Source organism: Mesoplodon mirus (genome assembly GCF_964341445.2).
Source record: "Mesoplodon mirus genome assembly, chromosome: 13".
Taxonomy (NCBI): domain Eukaryota; kingdom Metazoa; phylum Chordata; class Mammalia; order Artiodactyla; family Ziphiidae; genus Mesoplodon; species Mesoplodon mirus.
The window spans coordinates 76,430,778-76,448,854 of record NC_138989.1 but is presented as its reverse complement, the minus strand read 5'-3'; the positions used below and the strand labels follow the sequence as shown (position 1 = coordinate 76,448,854).

The window sequence follows — 18,077 nt, the reverse complement described above, 5'->3', positions numbered from 1 at the left end:
AGAGTATTTTGGGGATTACAGAGGTGAAACACTTATCTTAAACTAGGGCAGAAAAGGATTAGGAAAAGCATCTGTCACTGCGTTATCTCATGCACATTTCTCCTTTGTCCACATTATAATGTCCACATTATGCGCCAGCCTAAAGATGTACATACATTATTTAACTAAACTCCCCTGTGGATATTAAGTTGTTTTCTTGTTTTTCTCTTCTGTAAACAATATTGTAACAAACATCTTCAGATGGGAATCATAGTGCATATGTCTGATTATTTTCTCAGGGTGAATTCCTAGAAGTGACATTATTAGATTATACTATATGAATATTTTTTAGATTCTTGATGCATAGTATTAGATTACCTTCCAGGAAGTGTTTATTCCTATGTAGAGAGTATGAGAGTTCCTTTTTCATTATACTCTTGTTGACATTTTTTTAATATGGTAAATATTATAAGTGACTATGGCATCTATTTTATAATTTCTATATCAGTTATCAATATGGTCAGACATTTTTATGGATTTATTGGCTCTTTTTTTTTCTTTTTGAGAGGTTTATATTCCTGTATTGCACCCATTTTTTAAAAAATTTGGGATGTTTGTCTTGCTTTTCTTCTCTGTATATTAATCATTTTAACTCAGGTATTGTCTTTTGACCTTATGTTTTCTTTCTTTTTTGTGTATTTCTGTCATTTACCTCATGAATGAATTTTAAATATCTCTACTATTTTAAACGTGTAATGATCTGAAGATCTGATAAATTTCAAAAGATGGTGTTAGAGTTGATATTTAAATGTTACTTTCCTTTCCTACTTTCTTCTTCTGGAAAGCCTAAAAAATTTAAATTTTGTGATATTGTAACTTAGAAGTATTATCAAGATTGTTTTAATTTTGAGAAGGACCTATTAGTATTATAAATTTGCATTTTTATTTGTTTAATGTTTTTTCTTTTCTACCCTCCCACTTCCACCTCACACCCCCCACCCCTTAGGTATGAAGCTCTCTTCCCATTAGTATTGTCATGTTTGATGTTTGTTTGGATACACATGGAACAAGAAACCCTGCCACAATCTGTTGTTTCCTGTAAACAGAAGGTAGCTTGTCAAAATCATTCTTGCATTTATTTAAGAATACTAGAATATTCTCTATCCTATAAAGAGGTTGCAATGTTATTTCATCAAAAATTCTACTTAAAAATTTACAGTACTTAAGGCATTAATAATTAAGTTAATAATTAAGTCAAACAGTTTGTAAGGAAATTTTCACTTACAACAGAAAAGCATGATTTTATTGTTTCATGGGCATTATATGTGTTGGGCTTTTCTTAGAGATTATTTGAGAATCTCTGATGCAAAAAAACATTAATATAGGTGAAAGAATACAGGAGAAAGAATGTTCTTTATCTTGTTTGCCTTTGTTTTCACATCTAATTTTTCTTTCCTTCAATTGATTTTCGTTGGAATAATATTTATGTTGTCACACTTCAATTTATGAATTTGATCATAAAGTGACATTTGTGTTCCAGTGTTATTTTTCTCTTTCTAGTCATTCTGATCCAAAATGCTTATTCTGTCACCTTAGTGATCGTGGCCTCAGTCCAAATCTTAGGCTGTTTATTCAACATAATATACTTTGAATTGGCTAAAAGCCAACCAGATATTAAGGACACCTTTATCATGCTGAGCTAGAGAGTTAATTGATGTCTCTTGCCTTTATTTCAGAACTGAAGATAATTATAAGAAATTGATGATAATATATTTACAATTTTACTGAGGTCAGAGAAAAGAAATATTGCAGGAAAAGACCTTCATAGTTGATCCATTGATTCATCCTTAACTGGTTCTAGTTGAGTTCACAAAGAGTACTTGATGTTTTAGAATAAACAATTTCAATAAAGAAGAAACTTTATTGAAGTATATTGAGTAATTACTGGTTTTTAACTTTCAGTCCTGGAATATTAAAATAATACATGAAAAGAAGTTTTGATCAGATTCAAGTAAATGGTCAGACTGTCCTTAGTATTAAATATTCAAAATTTTAATAATTAAATATTATTAAATTAAAAATGAGGTTTATTGTGTTATTTTTTAAATTCTATATTTTAACTGAAAGGAGGTATGTCTTTTTCTAGAAAAGAGGATTAAAGCATCCCAAGAACTTAACAGAAAATTACATGGGAAGTGGGAGATAGGGAAAGTCTCCCTTTAAACTTATCCATGAGTTTTTCTTTTGTGGAAAAAGGGGGATTAAGCAAGAGTGCACCCACCATATTGGAACTGAGAGGCTTTTTATTTTACCAGGACAGAAATATATTACTTTTTTATAGAGAGAAAATAATTTCTCTGGAAATGAGTTAACAGAAGAACAAAAAAACAGAAAAATATTTAATTTATCATGCTTTTTAATATCATACCATACTTGAGTTTGAGAAGATCGGGACACTGAGAAATCAGATGTTAGAAAAGGGAAAAATTATATAGGGATTTAAAAGTGAAGCATTTATACAGGATAATAAAAAGCCCAATTCTCACTTTTATTACACATATGGCAATACTACAACTCTGTTCAGTATATTATTAACAATATATTTTACCTTTCGGCAGATGTTATTAAGGTGAAATTAAGCTAAAGGAAAAGATTTATTTGTTTTTGTTTGTTTTCTTGTCAGTACAAGTTATCTTTCTAGCTCTTGTAACTTTGACGGTAAGTTTGCTTTTGAGGGTAGAAGTAAGCAAACTGTTATTGTGCATTTATGAATTTCTTCTTATCTCACAGGTCTCCAGTATCCAGTTCACCTATAATACTGATATAACCCAGTTTCGAGACCTCTATCTGGATGACATCCGTAGGGCCTTTTTCCTTGTATCCTTTTTATGGACTTCTGTTTTAAGGCACTGCAACCTCCCATTTAATGCAGTAAGAAGAAGTGGGAGGGGTTTCTGCCTGTCATTTGGTAGTGGTATTACCTTGGAGGCCATTTAACCACCCTCCCAACCATAATTTTCTCATGTAGTTTACACTTCAAAAAAATTCTGAAACTATAGAAAAGCATAAAGAATGATATAACAAATGTATACATGTGTATTCCTGCCATCCAAGATATCAACAACTAATATTTTGTCATATATGTCACACATTTTAAAAAATTAAAATATTACAGCTAAAGACAGTCTCCTTTCAACTTCCGACTCCAAACTAATTTCCCTCATCCAGAAGAAACCACTATTATGAGTTAGGCTTGTATCTTTTTATATGTATTTTATACTGTACTCATGTTATATAACATCTGTCCCACAAGGTTTTTGGATCACATCAGAGGCAATATTGTGTGAAAGTTATTTGTGTAAGAAGTTTGAAAGGCAATGTGACAGAATAAAGTCTCACTTTGGGAAGGCTGGCTGACTGGGTTGAAGAAACTCATAGGGAGATATTTCCTTTGAACTTACCGTGGTGGAGTCTGGACGTTATAGGTCCAGAAAATAAATGTTCTTATTCTCTCCTCTACCTCTTGCCTTCACTCTCAATTTTGCTTTCTGTCTTTGCAGATTCCTTCCACTCAGCCTATACTAATAAAACACTTCTTCCTTTGAACCCTGCATCTCCCTAAATTATAATTTCATCTTGTCCTTTGTGTCTACTACCAAGCTCCTTGCCGCTACTACTTCCTTCCCATTTATGTACTATATCCTCAAGCCTTGACCAGTGCTTGGCACATAGTACCTCTTCAATATTTGTCAAATGTCTCTGCTGAAGTTGTCCTCTCGTGGTCTGCAGGGCCTTCCTGATTGCACAGTCTGATCTGTTCAGTTTTACTTGACCACTCTTACAACATTCAACTCAATTGATTTTTCTCTTTCTTTTCCCTTGACATCCAGAACATGATCCAGGTTCTCTTCTCAGCTTTTTACACCATCTCTATTCTCTTTCATGGAAACTTACTCTTCCTTTGCTCTTGAACTATATGTTTTTCTCCAAGCTCTATCATTAACCTTCTCCTCTAATTGTGCCTGGATAATGTCATCCTCTCTTCTAGCTTTGACTGACACCTCTGTACAAACAGCTCTAAGATCTACTTCTCCAGCCCTGACCTCTCTGACCTTAAGAGTCATATGTCCAACATCCTGCTGGGCATCACCAGATATATGTCCACACTGACTAATGACTGCCCACCCCTTTCCAAAATCACTCTCTGACAGGTCTCATCTCATTTAATGGCATTGCCATGCTCCCAGCTACCCAGGGCATCAAACGTGTCATATTTAACAACTCCCTGTCCACTTTTAAAGTTCCATGGTCTCCCCTCCTTCTCCATTTCCACTCTAACCACACTGGTTCAGACTCCTTGTCCCCAACATAGACTACTGAAATAGCTTCCTAACTGAATTTCCTGCCTCTAATTATTTGTATCCCTGATCCAAATATCTCACTGTTATTGGTATTTCTTATTTATATTACTCACCTAAAATTCTTGCCAGCTCTTCATTGTCTCCACAATGAAGTTCAAGGTTTTTTATTAATATGCCACCAATCTATATTTCTTGCTTCATCTTTCACTGTACCCTTCAATAAACCCTCAGCTTCTATCACACCTGTTTACTGTTTCTTGACTACATCATTTTATTTATTTTTTTCTTTTGTCTGCACTGGGTGGCATGTGGGATCTTAGTTCCCTGACCAGGGATTGAACCCCACACCCCCTGCATTGGAAGCATGGAGTCTTAACCACTGGATCGCTAAGGAAGTCCTTGACTACATCATTTATTTCCCACAGTTTACCTTTAAATTCATCTTACATACTTCTACATATCATCATAATCTTAGTCACTATATGAGCACTTTAAACTATTTTATTTATATTTATATTCTTAGTGCCTAGCTCTGCCTCTGACATGTACTAGATAATAAATCTTGGTTGGTTAGTTGACTGGTTGAATGCATGGAACAATGAATATATTTAAGGCTCAAGTTACCAACACAAATGCCGCGTATTCACTGAAATTTGTCTTGATTCATACTTCCTTTTTAGTGCTTCTGTACCATTTTTGTGTATGTGTTTATGATAATAAAGTAACTAACATTTATCGAGCCCTTTCAGTGGGCCAGGCACTATTTTAAATACTTTACTAGCAGTGAGTTCTTAGACTCCAATATAATTAATACCGACTTTTTATTACTGCACTATTACAAATGTAAGTTTAAGAAATGTCAAAAAGATGTTTACTCTTTCTCATTCTCTATTGAATTATTTTAAAACATGATATTTCTTCCTAAGCCTTTCAAAGAACCTGGCACGTTTCACATGTAGTGGGCACACAGCGAGCATGTATGAAATGAAATTGTATTTCAGCTGAAAATGTCTGTCGCTTTTTTTTTAATCATTAGCAGCCAACTACAAATAACAGTAATCCAACTGTTAATGTTAGAGGTGAGGAAAATAGTAACCTTCCCAAGGTTACTAGTGACAAGGATGACCTCCCAGGCCTCGTAGTTCTTAGTACATTGCTTGTTCAGTCTGGTTCTTTCCAAATGCATTCACAAGGAGATACAATGGAACACTCATTTACAACAATTTATGATCAAATGTACAAGTAGAAAAGCAAATTACCCTCATGGTAGAATAGGTGTATCTTTTCTAAATGAAAAAGAACTTTTATGAATTCTGACTTGTTTTGGCATTACCTTAACTCTCTTTAGGTTTTCTTCTTAATGACAGCCTTTTTTGGAACTGGGAATATAGCTTCTGTTAACAGGTAATTTAAAATAAAAACAGCATATGTATAACCAGAAAATAATACAAATAGGGATTTTGTTCTGTACCTTGCTTTTTACACTGAAGGATGTACTTTGAAAATTGGTATGTATGGGTACATACAAGTCTATCTCATTCGTTTTACTGATGTTGTAATAGTTCTTGAGACAATGTATACTTGTGCTTTAGTAAGAGTAGATTTCAGAAAATTAGTTTAAACATGCTTTTTAGAAGAACATTCTTTTAAAGTTACAATGTGAATTCTAAACTCCTTTTTCTTTTCGTTGATTCCTTAGCTTTGATCTTGCCTCTGTCTATTGCTTTCTGACCGTGTTTAGTCCTTACATGATGGGAGCCCTGATGATGTGGAAGGTTGGTTTTCTTATTTTCTTAAGATACTGATTAATAAGATTATGAACTCATTGTGACAATTAAGATTATGTAACATGTGACATTAAGATTCTAAAGTGACAGAGTTAAGTCGCATGGAAAGAAGATACCTTCTCAGACACTATTGAATGGGAAGTTAGACACTTTAGCTTTTACTCCAAAATATAGTTAATCTTTTTACTTTACTCCTAAGCCCATTTAACTTCAAAAAAGTAGAGAGTCTGTTAGTCCCAGGAAGTCCTATCAAAGGTGATTAAAGCCTGTGGGAAGTGAAGGGTGGATCAAAACTGCCTTGCTCCTCAAGATCAAAGGCTCCCCGAACTGATGTTCCCCACCCCCAAGACTGCCAACATGTTATCATCTTTTCTCATAATCCCTGTACTTAGAACTGATTTATTCATTCAATAAATATGTCACTGAAGGCTTATCAGCACCAGCTGGGTACTGAGGATTCTAAGATAATGACAAATTATCAGCTTTCCAGGCGTTCAGACTCTCCAATAGAATGTAATTCATGCTCTTTCCCTTTTTCTCTAGGATCATTAAGCTTGTCTTATTCCCTCTGCCATAGTACCTGGCACATTTTATGTACTTAGTATATATTTGTTTAAATAAAGGAACTAATATCTGCCTAAAATCTGATTGCCTTCTATTCAGATCACATAAGTAATAATTGTAAAAGTATGTGCTTATTAAAGGATTAATATCCTTTTTTTTGTTACTGCACTAATACAAATGTAATTTTAAGAAATGTTAAAAAAGATGTTTGTTTTCTCATCTCCCATTCTCTATTGAATTATTTTGAAATGTGTATTAATAGTTTCCTTATTCTTTATTTACATTTTTCTTAAAGGTAGTTGTTCTTTTCTCAGTCTATTAAAGATCATGGGCCTTTAATTAAAAACAAGCAAAAAAAAGAAAGAAAAACAGAAGTTTAAACTAAATGCTAGATTTATAATCTCCAGCTTAATTCAATAAGTTTTACTGACGTAATATATTTGGTCACTTTCTTTGACTGATGTGGCTGGAAGTGAAAATTCTCCTGGACCTCTATTTCAGTCATGTAGCCTTCACTACATGTAGCCTTTGCTTGAACAAGAGTCTTATGCAGTTTTGAACATCATTTCTTTTCCATATTTTCTCCCTCCCCTCTTTGTTTAAACATTGTGTGTGTGTGTGTGTGTTTTAATTGATCATTGGAAAGCAGTATCTCAAAATATTAACAGTGTTACCTCTGGATTATAGATTTTTCAACCAGTGTAAATTTTATTATACCTTTCTCCATTTTTTTTACAGAGTATGAATTTTATAATCAGAAATAAATTAGTATTAAAATAAAACAACAGCAAGCAATGGTAAAGCAGCTAAATCATGTTAAGAGTTGTAGTATCAAATAACCAGATGAGTTCAGGGATCTGTGAATCAAATCATCAGGCTCCATAGTTTATTTGATTTGGTTCATTAATTATTATACTGAGTTAAATAGAACAAAAACTTGGAATAGGCTTTATTTGAAATATTTGTTGTTATCTTCTATACACCAAATGCTGTTGATGTGGATTTTTAAATCCGTTTCGTCACCGTTCTATATGTCATTGGTATCATGGTTTTATTTCAGCATTGGCTTTTCACTAATACAGACAAACTTTGAGAAATAGAAATATTTCTTCAAATGCTACAGCTACCCATGGCATCATTTGTTGTTCTCTTAAACAGATTTTAATCCCCTTTGCTCTTGTGATGTGTGCTTTTGAAGCTGTTCAGTTAACTACCCAGTTATCATCAAAAAGGTAAGATGAATGTTTAAGAAACATTGAATTTGTTAGTTTTTAAGAAATGAGAGTTAACACTTGAGGGTATTTTGTGTGATTGCTATTAAGACACAGTAACATAGATTTATTATAAAAATGAGAAAAAAATGTTTCACCCTTTTAGTCAGAATTCAGTTGTCATGAGAGGAAATTAGTTGATTAGAGCCTCTAGCAGAATAATATGCTTTCTCAACAATAAAATGTTATTAGAATATTATTCAAGCTAGAGAGGAGCCCCCCTAGAAAACTATAAAATATAAACATTAAATTCTTGTAGTTAATAACTTGTTTATTGTAGATAAAACTGTGCCTACAAACTCCAAGGGATATCATTCTGTTTTCTTTTGGATTATTTCTTAAATGTGTATTAGACAAATGTGTTAACATTATATCATTTTACATGGCTTGAAATTAACTTCTAGATGTCAATAATTTACATAGTTTCTTAGTCTTGATTTCTACACTTTTGGCAAATGGAATGGGAAGTATCCTTTCTGAGTTTCTAGGAACTTCTGGAGCAGTCAGTGTTAAGCAATCAAGACGCTGGAAGAGAAGCTGTCAACTCAACTATTTGCTTTTGTGATGCAATGAAATTGTGTCATCAGCACAGGACTGATCAGCCTCTCTGAAAGACACTTGAGATAAATGTGTAGCTTCTTAGCAGTTCTGTTATTCTTTTTTTTTTTTTTTTTTTTTTTTGCGGTATGCGGGCCTCTCACTGTTGTGGCCTCTCCCGTTGCGGAGCACAGGCTCCGGACGCGCAGGCCCAGCGGCCATGGCTCACGGGCCCAGCCGCTCCGCGGCATATGGGATCCTCCCAGACCGGGGCACGAACCCGTATCCCCTGCATCGGCAGGCGGACTCTCAACCACTGCGCCACCAGGGAGGCCCAGTTCTGTTATTCTTGAATCAAACTGGAATATTCAATGCTGAAAGAAATAACTAATATTAGCATAAATTTGCATGTTCTTCTTGATGAATTTAAGCTAGAACCAAGTGTAGCGTATTATTATGTGTTTGCCATAATAACAATAATAATAATAATAAAAAGGTTTTCTTGCACTATTTAAAAATAGTAGAAATCTCATTTCTAGACTAGTGTATTTTTACAGGATATTTACATGAATTTAACATTAAAAGCATTTATAGGGCTTTCCTGGTGGCGCAGTGGTTGGGAGTCCGCCTGCTGATGCAGGGGACGCGGGTTCGTGCCTCGGTCCGGGAGGATCCCACATGCCACGGAGCGGCTGGACCCATGAGCCATGGCCGCTGAGCCTGCGTGTCCGGAGCCTGTGCTCCGCAACGGGAGAGGCCACAACAGTAAGAGGCCCGCGTACCACAAGAAAAAAAAAAAAAAAAGAAAGCATTTATACCTTGTCAATACCACATAGAAGATACTTAGATGCAATTAAAAAAAAAAAAAGCAAGTGACATGTACTTTCTCACATCTCTGTTAACAGATGCAAGTTTTTAGAAGGGCTTTTTTTTTTTTTTTTTGCGGTAGGCAGGCCTCTCACCGTTGTGGCCTCTCCCGTTGCGGAGCACAGGCTCCGGACGCGTAGGCCCAGCGGCCACGGCTCACGGGCCCAGCCACTCTGCGGCATGTGGGATCCTCCCGGACCGGGGCACGAACCCGCGTCCCCTCCATCGGCAGGCGGACTCTCAACCACTGCGCCACCAGGGAAGCCCTAGAAGGGATTTTAATTAAAGTTTAAGAAGAGCTGGGGATATGTGGGATGAGAAGTAGAAGGCTCATCAAAATGTGTGTGTATATGTGTGTGTGTGTGTGTGTGTGTGTAGTAATTTTAACCTGAGACTAGTACGACGAAAAACTAAATACAAAGGGAGAGTTTTAGTTTTGTTCGTTTAGTATTTAGTTTGTTTAGTATTTAGTTTTTCTACAATGAAAAACTAAATACAAAGGGAGAGAACTGAGGCAAAGATGACAAAGTTGTGGCTTTATAAATGTCTTCTCTTTTGAACTTTAAACCTTTACAAGTCACTGACATTCCCCCCTAATATAACACTGACCCCTCAAACTTACTATGTCGTACATTGAACCCAGCAATTCCCTTTCTTCCTGTTGAACTCTAGCTGCTCATCCTGTTTTCTTTTTCTAATCCATCACACAAGCCCAAGTCCATCCATCCCTCATTGCCAAATCCACTCGCTACATGTCACTGATATCGTCTCTTCTTTCTATTCACATTTTCAATCACCTCCACCAACCCACTATCATCAGTCATCTTCAGGGGCCTCTTAGCTGATCTCCCTGCTTTTACTCCTGTCCTCCTACAGTTATTATCCATACAACAGACAGAGGAGCCTTTAAAACCTTCCAATGGCTTCTTGTCACAACTAGGAAAAATTCTAAAGTCCTAATTATGGCCTAAATGGCCCCATGTGATCTGGCCCCTGCATATCTATCTCTCCAACCTTATTTCCCACAACTCTTGTGCTAGCACACTCTGCTTAAAGCTGACCCTCTTGCTGTTCTTCAAGTACACCATGCACGTTTTCACCTCATGCCCTTTGTACGTTCCACACTCTCTCTACCTGCAGTGCTCTTTACTCATATAGTTTCATGGTTCACTCTGTTCACACAGGTCTCTACTTAAATGTCTTCTCCTCATACAGGTCTCCCTCGATCAATCGACTTTTCCTCCTGACATTTAACACCACCTGACATTTTATTGTTATTACAAACATTCTATTTGTTATTTGTCTCCCTGAGTAGATGGTAGGCTCTGTTCACCAATGCTTTACCAGCAACAAGAACAGTGGCTGGCATACAATAGAAACTGAAAACATATGTGCTAAATTAGTGGTAGAAGTTATCAGCGCAAAATAAAACTTGAAATGGCTACTACTACACATTGTGACATTTCTTTTATACACAAGACTGACTTAAGAACGTCCCCCTTTTGGTTCCATAGAGCACTAAAATTTGACCCAGGAAAAATTAGACTTGGTAGAAACAACAACAAATAACACTGTAAAAAGGTAAAACCACACAGTAAAATCTATAACTGACAAAATAATGATGAAGAAGCAAAAAATAAAAAATAGTGACATCACCAAATGCTGGGGAGGATGCAAAGCAATTGCTCTCAGACGTTGCTGGTGGGAATGTAAAATAGTACAACTACTCTGAAAAGAGTTATCCAGTTTCTTATGAAACTGCACCAACAACATAATCCAGTAACTGCACTCGGCTATTTTTCCTAGAGAAATGAAAACTTGTGTTTGCACAAAAACTGTACACGAATGTTTATAGCAGCTTTATTTGTAATAGCCACAAACTGGAAACCACCCTGATGTCCTTTGGTGCTTGAATGGTTAAGCAAACTGTGGTATAATGGAGTACTGCTCAGCAATAAAAAGGAGCAAACTATTGATACACACAGAACCTTAGATGAATCTCAAGAGAATTGTGCTCAGTGAAAAAGGCAATCCCAAAATGTTATAAGTGATTCAAATGATTCCACTTGTACAACACTCCTGAAATAACAAAATTATAGAAACAGAGAACAGATTAGTGGTTTCCAGAGACTGGGGATTAGACAGAGGGTAAGCAAGAAGAGGATAGATGTAACTATAAAAGAGTATCATGAGGGATCCTTGTGATGATGGAAACATTCTGTATCTTGACAGAATCAATGTCAATATCCTGGTTGTGATATTGGACTATAGTTTTGTAAGGTGTTACCAGTGGGGGAAACTGGGCAGAGGGTACATGGGTTCCCTCTATATCATTTCTTGCAGTTGCATGTGAATCCATAATTATCTAAAATAAAAACTTTAATTTAAAAAAAATCATAATTCATGTCCCTTTCTTTTTTAAATTTTATTTTTTTTTTACACAGCAGTTTCTTATTAATCATCAGTTTTATACACATCAGTGTATACATGTCAATCCCAATCTCCCAGTTCATCACACACCCCCCACCCCCTGCCACTTTCCCCCCTTGGTGTCCATACATTTGTTCTCTATCATGCCCCTTTCATACCATTGAAATAAATATTCAAAGTGTTAAATAACATTTTTGAAGTCTAGCCCATCACTGTGGGACAGTAGTCCATGATAATGTGAAAAGAGCCTTTGTCAAATGTAATATTTTCAGAAGCAGAAATACTAATAACAGAATGTTAGATTATTTGATTATTCTCATTTTGATTTTAATGTGCTTTTAAAATGTGTCTGCGGTATTACATGTGTTTTTTCTTTATTTTTTTTCCAGTCTTTTTCTCATGGTTATCAACATATCAGACATCATGGCTTTGGTAAGGCATTACTGGATATTCAATATAAATAAGATTGACAAGCTAAACAATGAGCTGATTTATATATATATATATATATATATATATATATATATAAATTAATTAATCTATTTATTTATTTTGGCTGCATTGGGTCTTTGTTGCTGTGTGCAGGCTTTCTCTAGTTGCAGTGAGCAGGGGCTACTCTTCATTGCGGTGAGCGGGCTTCTCATTGCGGCGGCTTCTCTTGTTGCGGAGCATGGGCTCTAGATGTGTGAGCTTCAGTAGCTGTGGCATGTGGGCTCAGGAGTTGTGACTCGCAGGCTCAAGAGCTCAGGCTCAGTAGTTGTAGCACACGGGCGTAGTTGCTCTGTGGCATGTGGGATCTTTCTGGACCAGGGTTTGAACCCATGTCCCCTGCATTGGCAGGCAGATTCTCAACCACTGTGCCACCAGGGAAGTCCCCCAATGAGTTGATTTAATCAAGTGAAATATGAATGCATTTCTGTACATGAACTCTTTAGATACTGAGTTATAAGTGCTGGCATAATTTACACATAAATTACTTTCTTTTTATATGACCTATAATGTGGTAAGAGTGCTCTTAGAGTGTCAGAAATCTTCTAACTTGATTTATTAGAATCTGTCACTTTATACATAGTCTTCAATGGTACACTGTATCTGAAATGAAACTTCCATAGGAAGTTAACAGAAAAAGCTAACTTTAGGTTTAGGTAATATACCATTTTCCTACTTGAAATGCTGATTTTTAACCTTTTTGTCAGATTGAAAAAGAAAGGAAAAAAGGGGGGAGGAGGAAGGGAAGGAAGGAAAGAGGGAACAGAGTGGGATGATGTCATCAAGATGCTATAGCTCTGATAATGAGTTCTAGTGAGGAACAGGTAGGTGGGCCTCTAGTATGTAATGTATTAACAAAAAGAACCCATTTTACACCTACAAGTTCAGGAGGGTTCCCCAAGCTACACTAAGGTTTGATAATTCACTAGATGGACTCACAGAATTCACTGAAGACTGTTATATCCACAAGTGTGGCTTATTACAGGGAAAGGAGACAGATTAAATTCAGCCAAGGGAAGAAATGCAGAGGGCAGAGTCCAGAAGGGGTCCAGATATGGAGGTCTGGCCATACTCCCCCCATGAAGCTGGGACAACCGTGCTCTACCGGCAGTGATGTGTGACAGTGCACATGGAGTACTGCCAGCCAGGCTCACCAGAGCCTCGATGTCCAGGCTTTTTATTGGAGCCCAATCATATATTGTTCCCATCGCTAACCTTTAATCTCCAGTCCTTCTAGAATTAGAACTGATAACACACGGCCCAAAGCCCTGAACATAAATCACATTATTAGACTGTCCAGTGGCTGAGGTCCCCCAGGCAAAACACTCCTATCAGGCAGGGCCTAGTAATCGCCTCCTAGTAGCTGAAGGTAAAGCCCAGACCTCTCTTTAGATAGGGTTAATTCTTCACTACACAACATCTTATGCTGGAAGTGCTGAGAGACGACTGTTAGGGTAACTTCCCAGATCAGATTCCTAGTCACTTGATTCAGATGAGAACATTTTTATGTTGTACTGAACTGGATATATTTCTGAAATTGACCACACATAATGTTAGAACAAATTAGCTTTCAGTTTTGCTCACAAAGTGGCAAATAGACAGACATGTTAACAGAAGAGAATTTAAATTCTCTGATTAATTTTATATGAAGAATCAGACTGCTGCGTTTAACTTAGAGAGCCATGTGTGGTCTAAGTTCTGCTTACCTGACTGGCATTGTGTCTCTCCTCTCCCTCCTTGTTTCCTCTACCCCAGCCTCACCTTGGACCTGCCAAGCTCTACCTGGATGTTTATAAACGTTACTCCCTCTGTCAGAAACAAACTTCTCCCTGGATCTCTCCAACCTCCTCTTTCCTCTGACTCTTACTTGTCACTTAGATTTTTAGACTTTTTATTGGGACAGCCTTCGCTTATTACCCGAGCTGGGGTGTGTGCCTCTTCCTTTGTGCTCCTGTACTTGCCTGTATTTCCAGTCGTAACACTCATCACACACACACATGCCTGATAAATTGACCGAATCAGTCACTAGATTATAAATCTCCTGAAAGAGAGTTTATCTCCAGGACCTAACACAGTGATTAGCACATAGTAGGCGATCAGTAAATGTTTGCTGATGAATAGATGATACGGCTTTCTTTCACTGCAGTCTTTGGTATAATCGATACTTAGTGTCTTTTATGAAAGTTGGCTGGGTTTTCTTTCTAGTTATTCAAGATGTCACTTTTGTGCTTATATGACTGTTTCTGGCTTTTAAGCTATTGCTCATTTTAGTCCAAGCAAAAATTTCAATAAAGGTCAAATTCTTATTGATTCCAGTCATAGTGGTTCTGAGGGGTCAGAAATCTGAAAGACATAATCCTAAAAGAAAGTTGCTTTTAGACTGAATCTATATAGCCTTTGTTTTTAATGAAGCCATATTTTGTTTTATTTTACAGCATTTTTTCTTCTTGATCAAAGATTATGGCAGCTGGCTTGATATTGGAACAAGGTATAGTATATATTCACATAGAATTCTTCAGAGTGCAGTGAAAAATAGTAACTTGGTATCATAGTATAGAAGATTTCAATTTGATTTTTGAAGTAAGCATAGCAAGTAGCAATTATTTTAAACCTCTGGAGGTGAGACACGTCCCTCCAGTCCTTGGCATTAACACATTATCAGGTGTTTCCTTGGGATGATGTGGGAACAGATGTTAAGTCTGAAAGAAATGCAGAACAGCAGGAAGGTACAAGGAAAACTGCTGGAATCTGGGGTGGATCACTCCAGTGTCTGTGTTCTCATAATCTCTCAATCTCTCTCAAGAACAATGAAGCTATTCAAGTTGCAGTGTGAATTTTCTGTGGCAGTTTACATTTCATGTAATCATCATATGCCTCCTAGAATCTTCAATATGGGAACATGTTAACATGTGATACCTAGAACATCGTTATTTAAAGTATAATCTGAACAAAAAGTCAGTTTCTTCTTTATTGTGATTTGAACGTCAATGATTGCCATAATCTATTAAATTTCTTCTCTTTGAGGGGAAGAAAGCAAGGTTGATCCTTTTGCCTTTTTGTTTTCAAATGCATTCAGAGATAGAATACATTTTTATAGACTAATTTTATTTCCTCCAGTCAGTATTTGTTCAGCCAGGAATTGTGTAGGTTTGTGAGGTACTCGATTACAAGTCCTCTCCTCTGTTCCTACCCTCTTAGGCAGCTCAGGCTTGTACCGCCTTGTTATTTATATAGAGGTCTGTCTCCCTTGATAGTCAGCTGATTTGACTCTGTTTCATTCCTTGTGTGCTAGGCACGAAGAGGGTACTCCATAGGTCATTAATTTTGTTTTCATTAGTCTCTTAAGTTTGAAGCTTAGGGAAAGTTTTAATGTGTCCTTCTCACCAGCCCTCTGATCCCAAAGTGTCCAGACAGGTAGTAGGTCATGGTATGGGCTTTAAGCCAGAGCTCCTGGGATTGATCTGTTTCTGCCACTTTTTAGCTGTGACACTGTCAGCAAGTGACTTAACGTCTCTAATCTCCCTCTGTCTCTTGTTGTTTTGAATGAATTAATCCATCTAAAGCATTTAGCACAGTGCCTGGCATCAAATAAGCTCCAATAAATGGAAACTATTATTATTTTTTTATCCTTCGTAGTGTTTCTTGTATTTGAGATACCTCTCCTTATTCTCTCCATAATTTGATTAATGTATTTTCATTTTAAACATAGGTCAGAATTTTGTTTGGAAAATATTCTGACAAAATATAGCATTATTACATATGAGACTTTTTATTTTATTCTTAATTGTAGCAAAATATACATAATATAAAATTTACCATCTTAACCCTTTTCAAGTGTAGAATTCAGTGGCATTAAGGACATTCACATTGTTGTACAACTATCATTATCATTCCATCTCCATAATGGTTTTCATCTTGCAAAAAACTCCTCATTCCCCATCTCCACCAGCCCTGGCAACCAACATTTTAATTTCTGTTTCTATGTATTTGACTACGCTAGGATAGCTCACATAAATTAAATTGTACAGTAGTTGCCCTTTTGTGACTGAATTATTTCACTTAGCATAATGTATTCAAGGTTTATCCATGTTATAGCATGTGTCAGAATTTCCTTCCTTTTGAAGGCTGTATAATGTTCCATTGTATGTACAGACCACATTTTGTTTACCCGTTCATCCATCTGTGGACACTTGAGTTGTTTCCCCCTTTTGGCTATTGTGAATAATGCTGCTATAACATGGGTTTGAGACTTTTTGATGGGAGAAATTTATATTGGTTTTGGCTCTAAAGAGGTGTGAAGGAATGAAGAGGATATAATTCTCACATGAAGATGTGCATCATTAATTTCTGCACAGCATCATTAATTTATATTACACAAATTAAGGATTTGATTTTCTCTGATTCGCTTGAGGTTTATCTTTACTTGGCAGATTTTGTTCTTCAAAGTACAAATTTCACTGTTATTACCAGTAATAGCATGCATAAAACACAAAGCATTTTTAAATATCCATGATCTCAATTCAACAGGGCAAATATTTATTGATCACCCGCTATGCACCAGGTGAATTGCTGGGGATGAAAAGCACATTCTCAAGCTCTTAGGGGGCTTAAGGTTGGAGGAGGAAACAGACTTATGAGCAGACAATATGGTGCAGTGTGAGAATTTCTAGAATAGTCTCTTGGGTGCTGTGGGGACATTAGTCAGGGCACCTACCTCAGCCTCCACGGTAAGGGAAGGCTTGTCAGGAGAGGGACTGTTTAGACACTGCAAGAGTAGCATTTAGAAGAGCACATTGGGTCACAAGATCTAGGGAGAATGTGTAGCATAAATAAAGGCAAAGATCTAGTGGCACCTTAAGGAACCACTGATATTTACAGGTAGAGAACAGGAGGTGTGGCAGTGAGGCTGAAAGAAGTGGCCAGAAAGGCAGGAGGAAACCAGGTGAGAGTAGTGTGGTGGAAATCAAAAGAACATTCAGGAAGGAGGGAGGTTATCGAGATGTCACAGAGAAAGTAAGTAGGAGAAGACATAAAGACATGCATTGGATTAAACAGTGGGTCATTGATGAGCTTGGCCAGGGACGGTTCAGTGGTAAGATTTAGTATTACACGTCTGCACTGAATCAAATCCATTGATTTCTGGGTGAGGACCACAGACCAAAGATAATCATTTTTCTCCTCACTACCAAGTCTTCAATAAAATAACAAACCCAGCAAAAGTGAACAGAATAGAAAAATGACCATCAGCAAATGCAAGTTCAACAAATTCCTAGAAGATGGATAATCCAAGAGAGGAAGCAGCAGCCCAGAATCTATCAGCAAGTGCTGCCAAAGGAACAGGAAAACCCAGAGGCTCCAGACTCAGTCAAAAGTAATATGGAACACAGGAGTGAGGAAGGGGATTAACTGCATGTCTCTCAGTCCAGTGATGGTCAGTGAGCTCTCCATGGCCTCTTTCCTCCTTCCTTCATCCCCATGCAGGAAGTACTACTTTCTGCATTTTACTCCCAGGGACAAACCAAAGGTCACCTGGAAAGAGGCTGAGGAGATGTGAAGAATTTCACTGCTGTGACACATGTGCTTCTACCTCATAGAAAAACTGTCCTCCACTCTAGCATTCATAGCTTCCTTCCACCCCGGCCCAAAGGGCAGAGGCAGGCAACCCTCTGCTATTCCTAAAACATGACATAGCAATTTTTATTACATATCCACAACTTACTGGCAACTATCCTATATGTGAGTTAGACCTAGAGGAAAACAAGACCTTCTTAAAAACTTAACACTACCCTCTG

General features: G+C 36.8%; 1 protein-coding gene across 4 annotated transcripts in view; it reads left to right on the top strand.

Moving 5' to 3' along the window:
* PIGN (phosphatidylinositol glycan anchor biosynthesis class N) overlaps positions 1 to 18,077 on the top strand; it is a 106,461-nt gene that overhangs the window by 65,235 nt on the left and 23,149 nt on the right. For 3 of the 4 annotated variants that reach the window (XM_082639986.1, XM_082639987.1, XM_082639985.1), the window contains 7 exons: positions 986 to 1,088; positions 2,770 to 2,856; positions 5,689 to 5,744; positions 6,040 to 6,115; positions 7,850 to 7,923; positions 12,186 to 12,228; positions 14,721 to 14,773. In XM_082639986.1, the coding sequence (XP_082496112.1) occupies positions 986 to 1,088; positions 2,770 to 2,856; positions 5,689 to 5,744; positions 6,040 to 6,115; positions 7,850 to 7,923; positions 12,186 to 12,228; positions 14,721 to 14,773 (492 nt within the window). The remainder of the gene's footprint in view (positions 1 to 985; positions 1,089 to 2,769; positions 2,857 to 5,688; positions 5,745 to 6,039; positions 6,116 to 7,849; positions 7,924 to 12,185; positions 12,229 to 14,720; positions 14,774 to 18,077) is intronic. The other variant, XM_082639988.1, reaches the window with a different exon arrangement.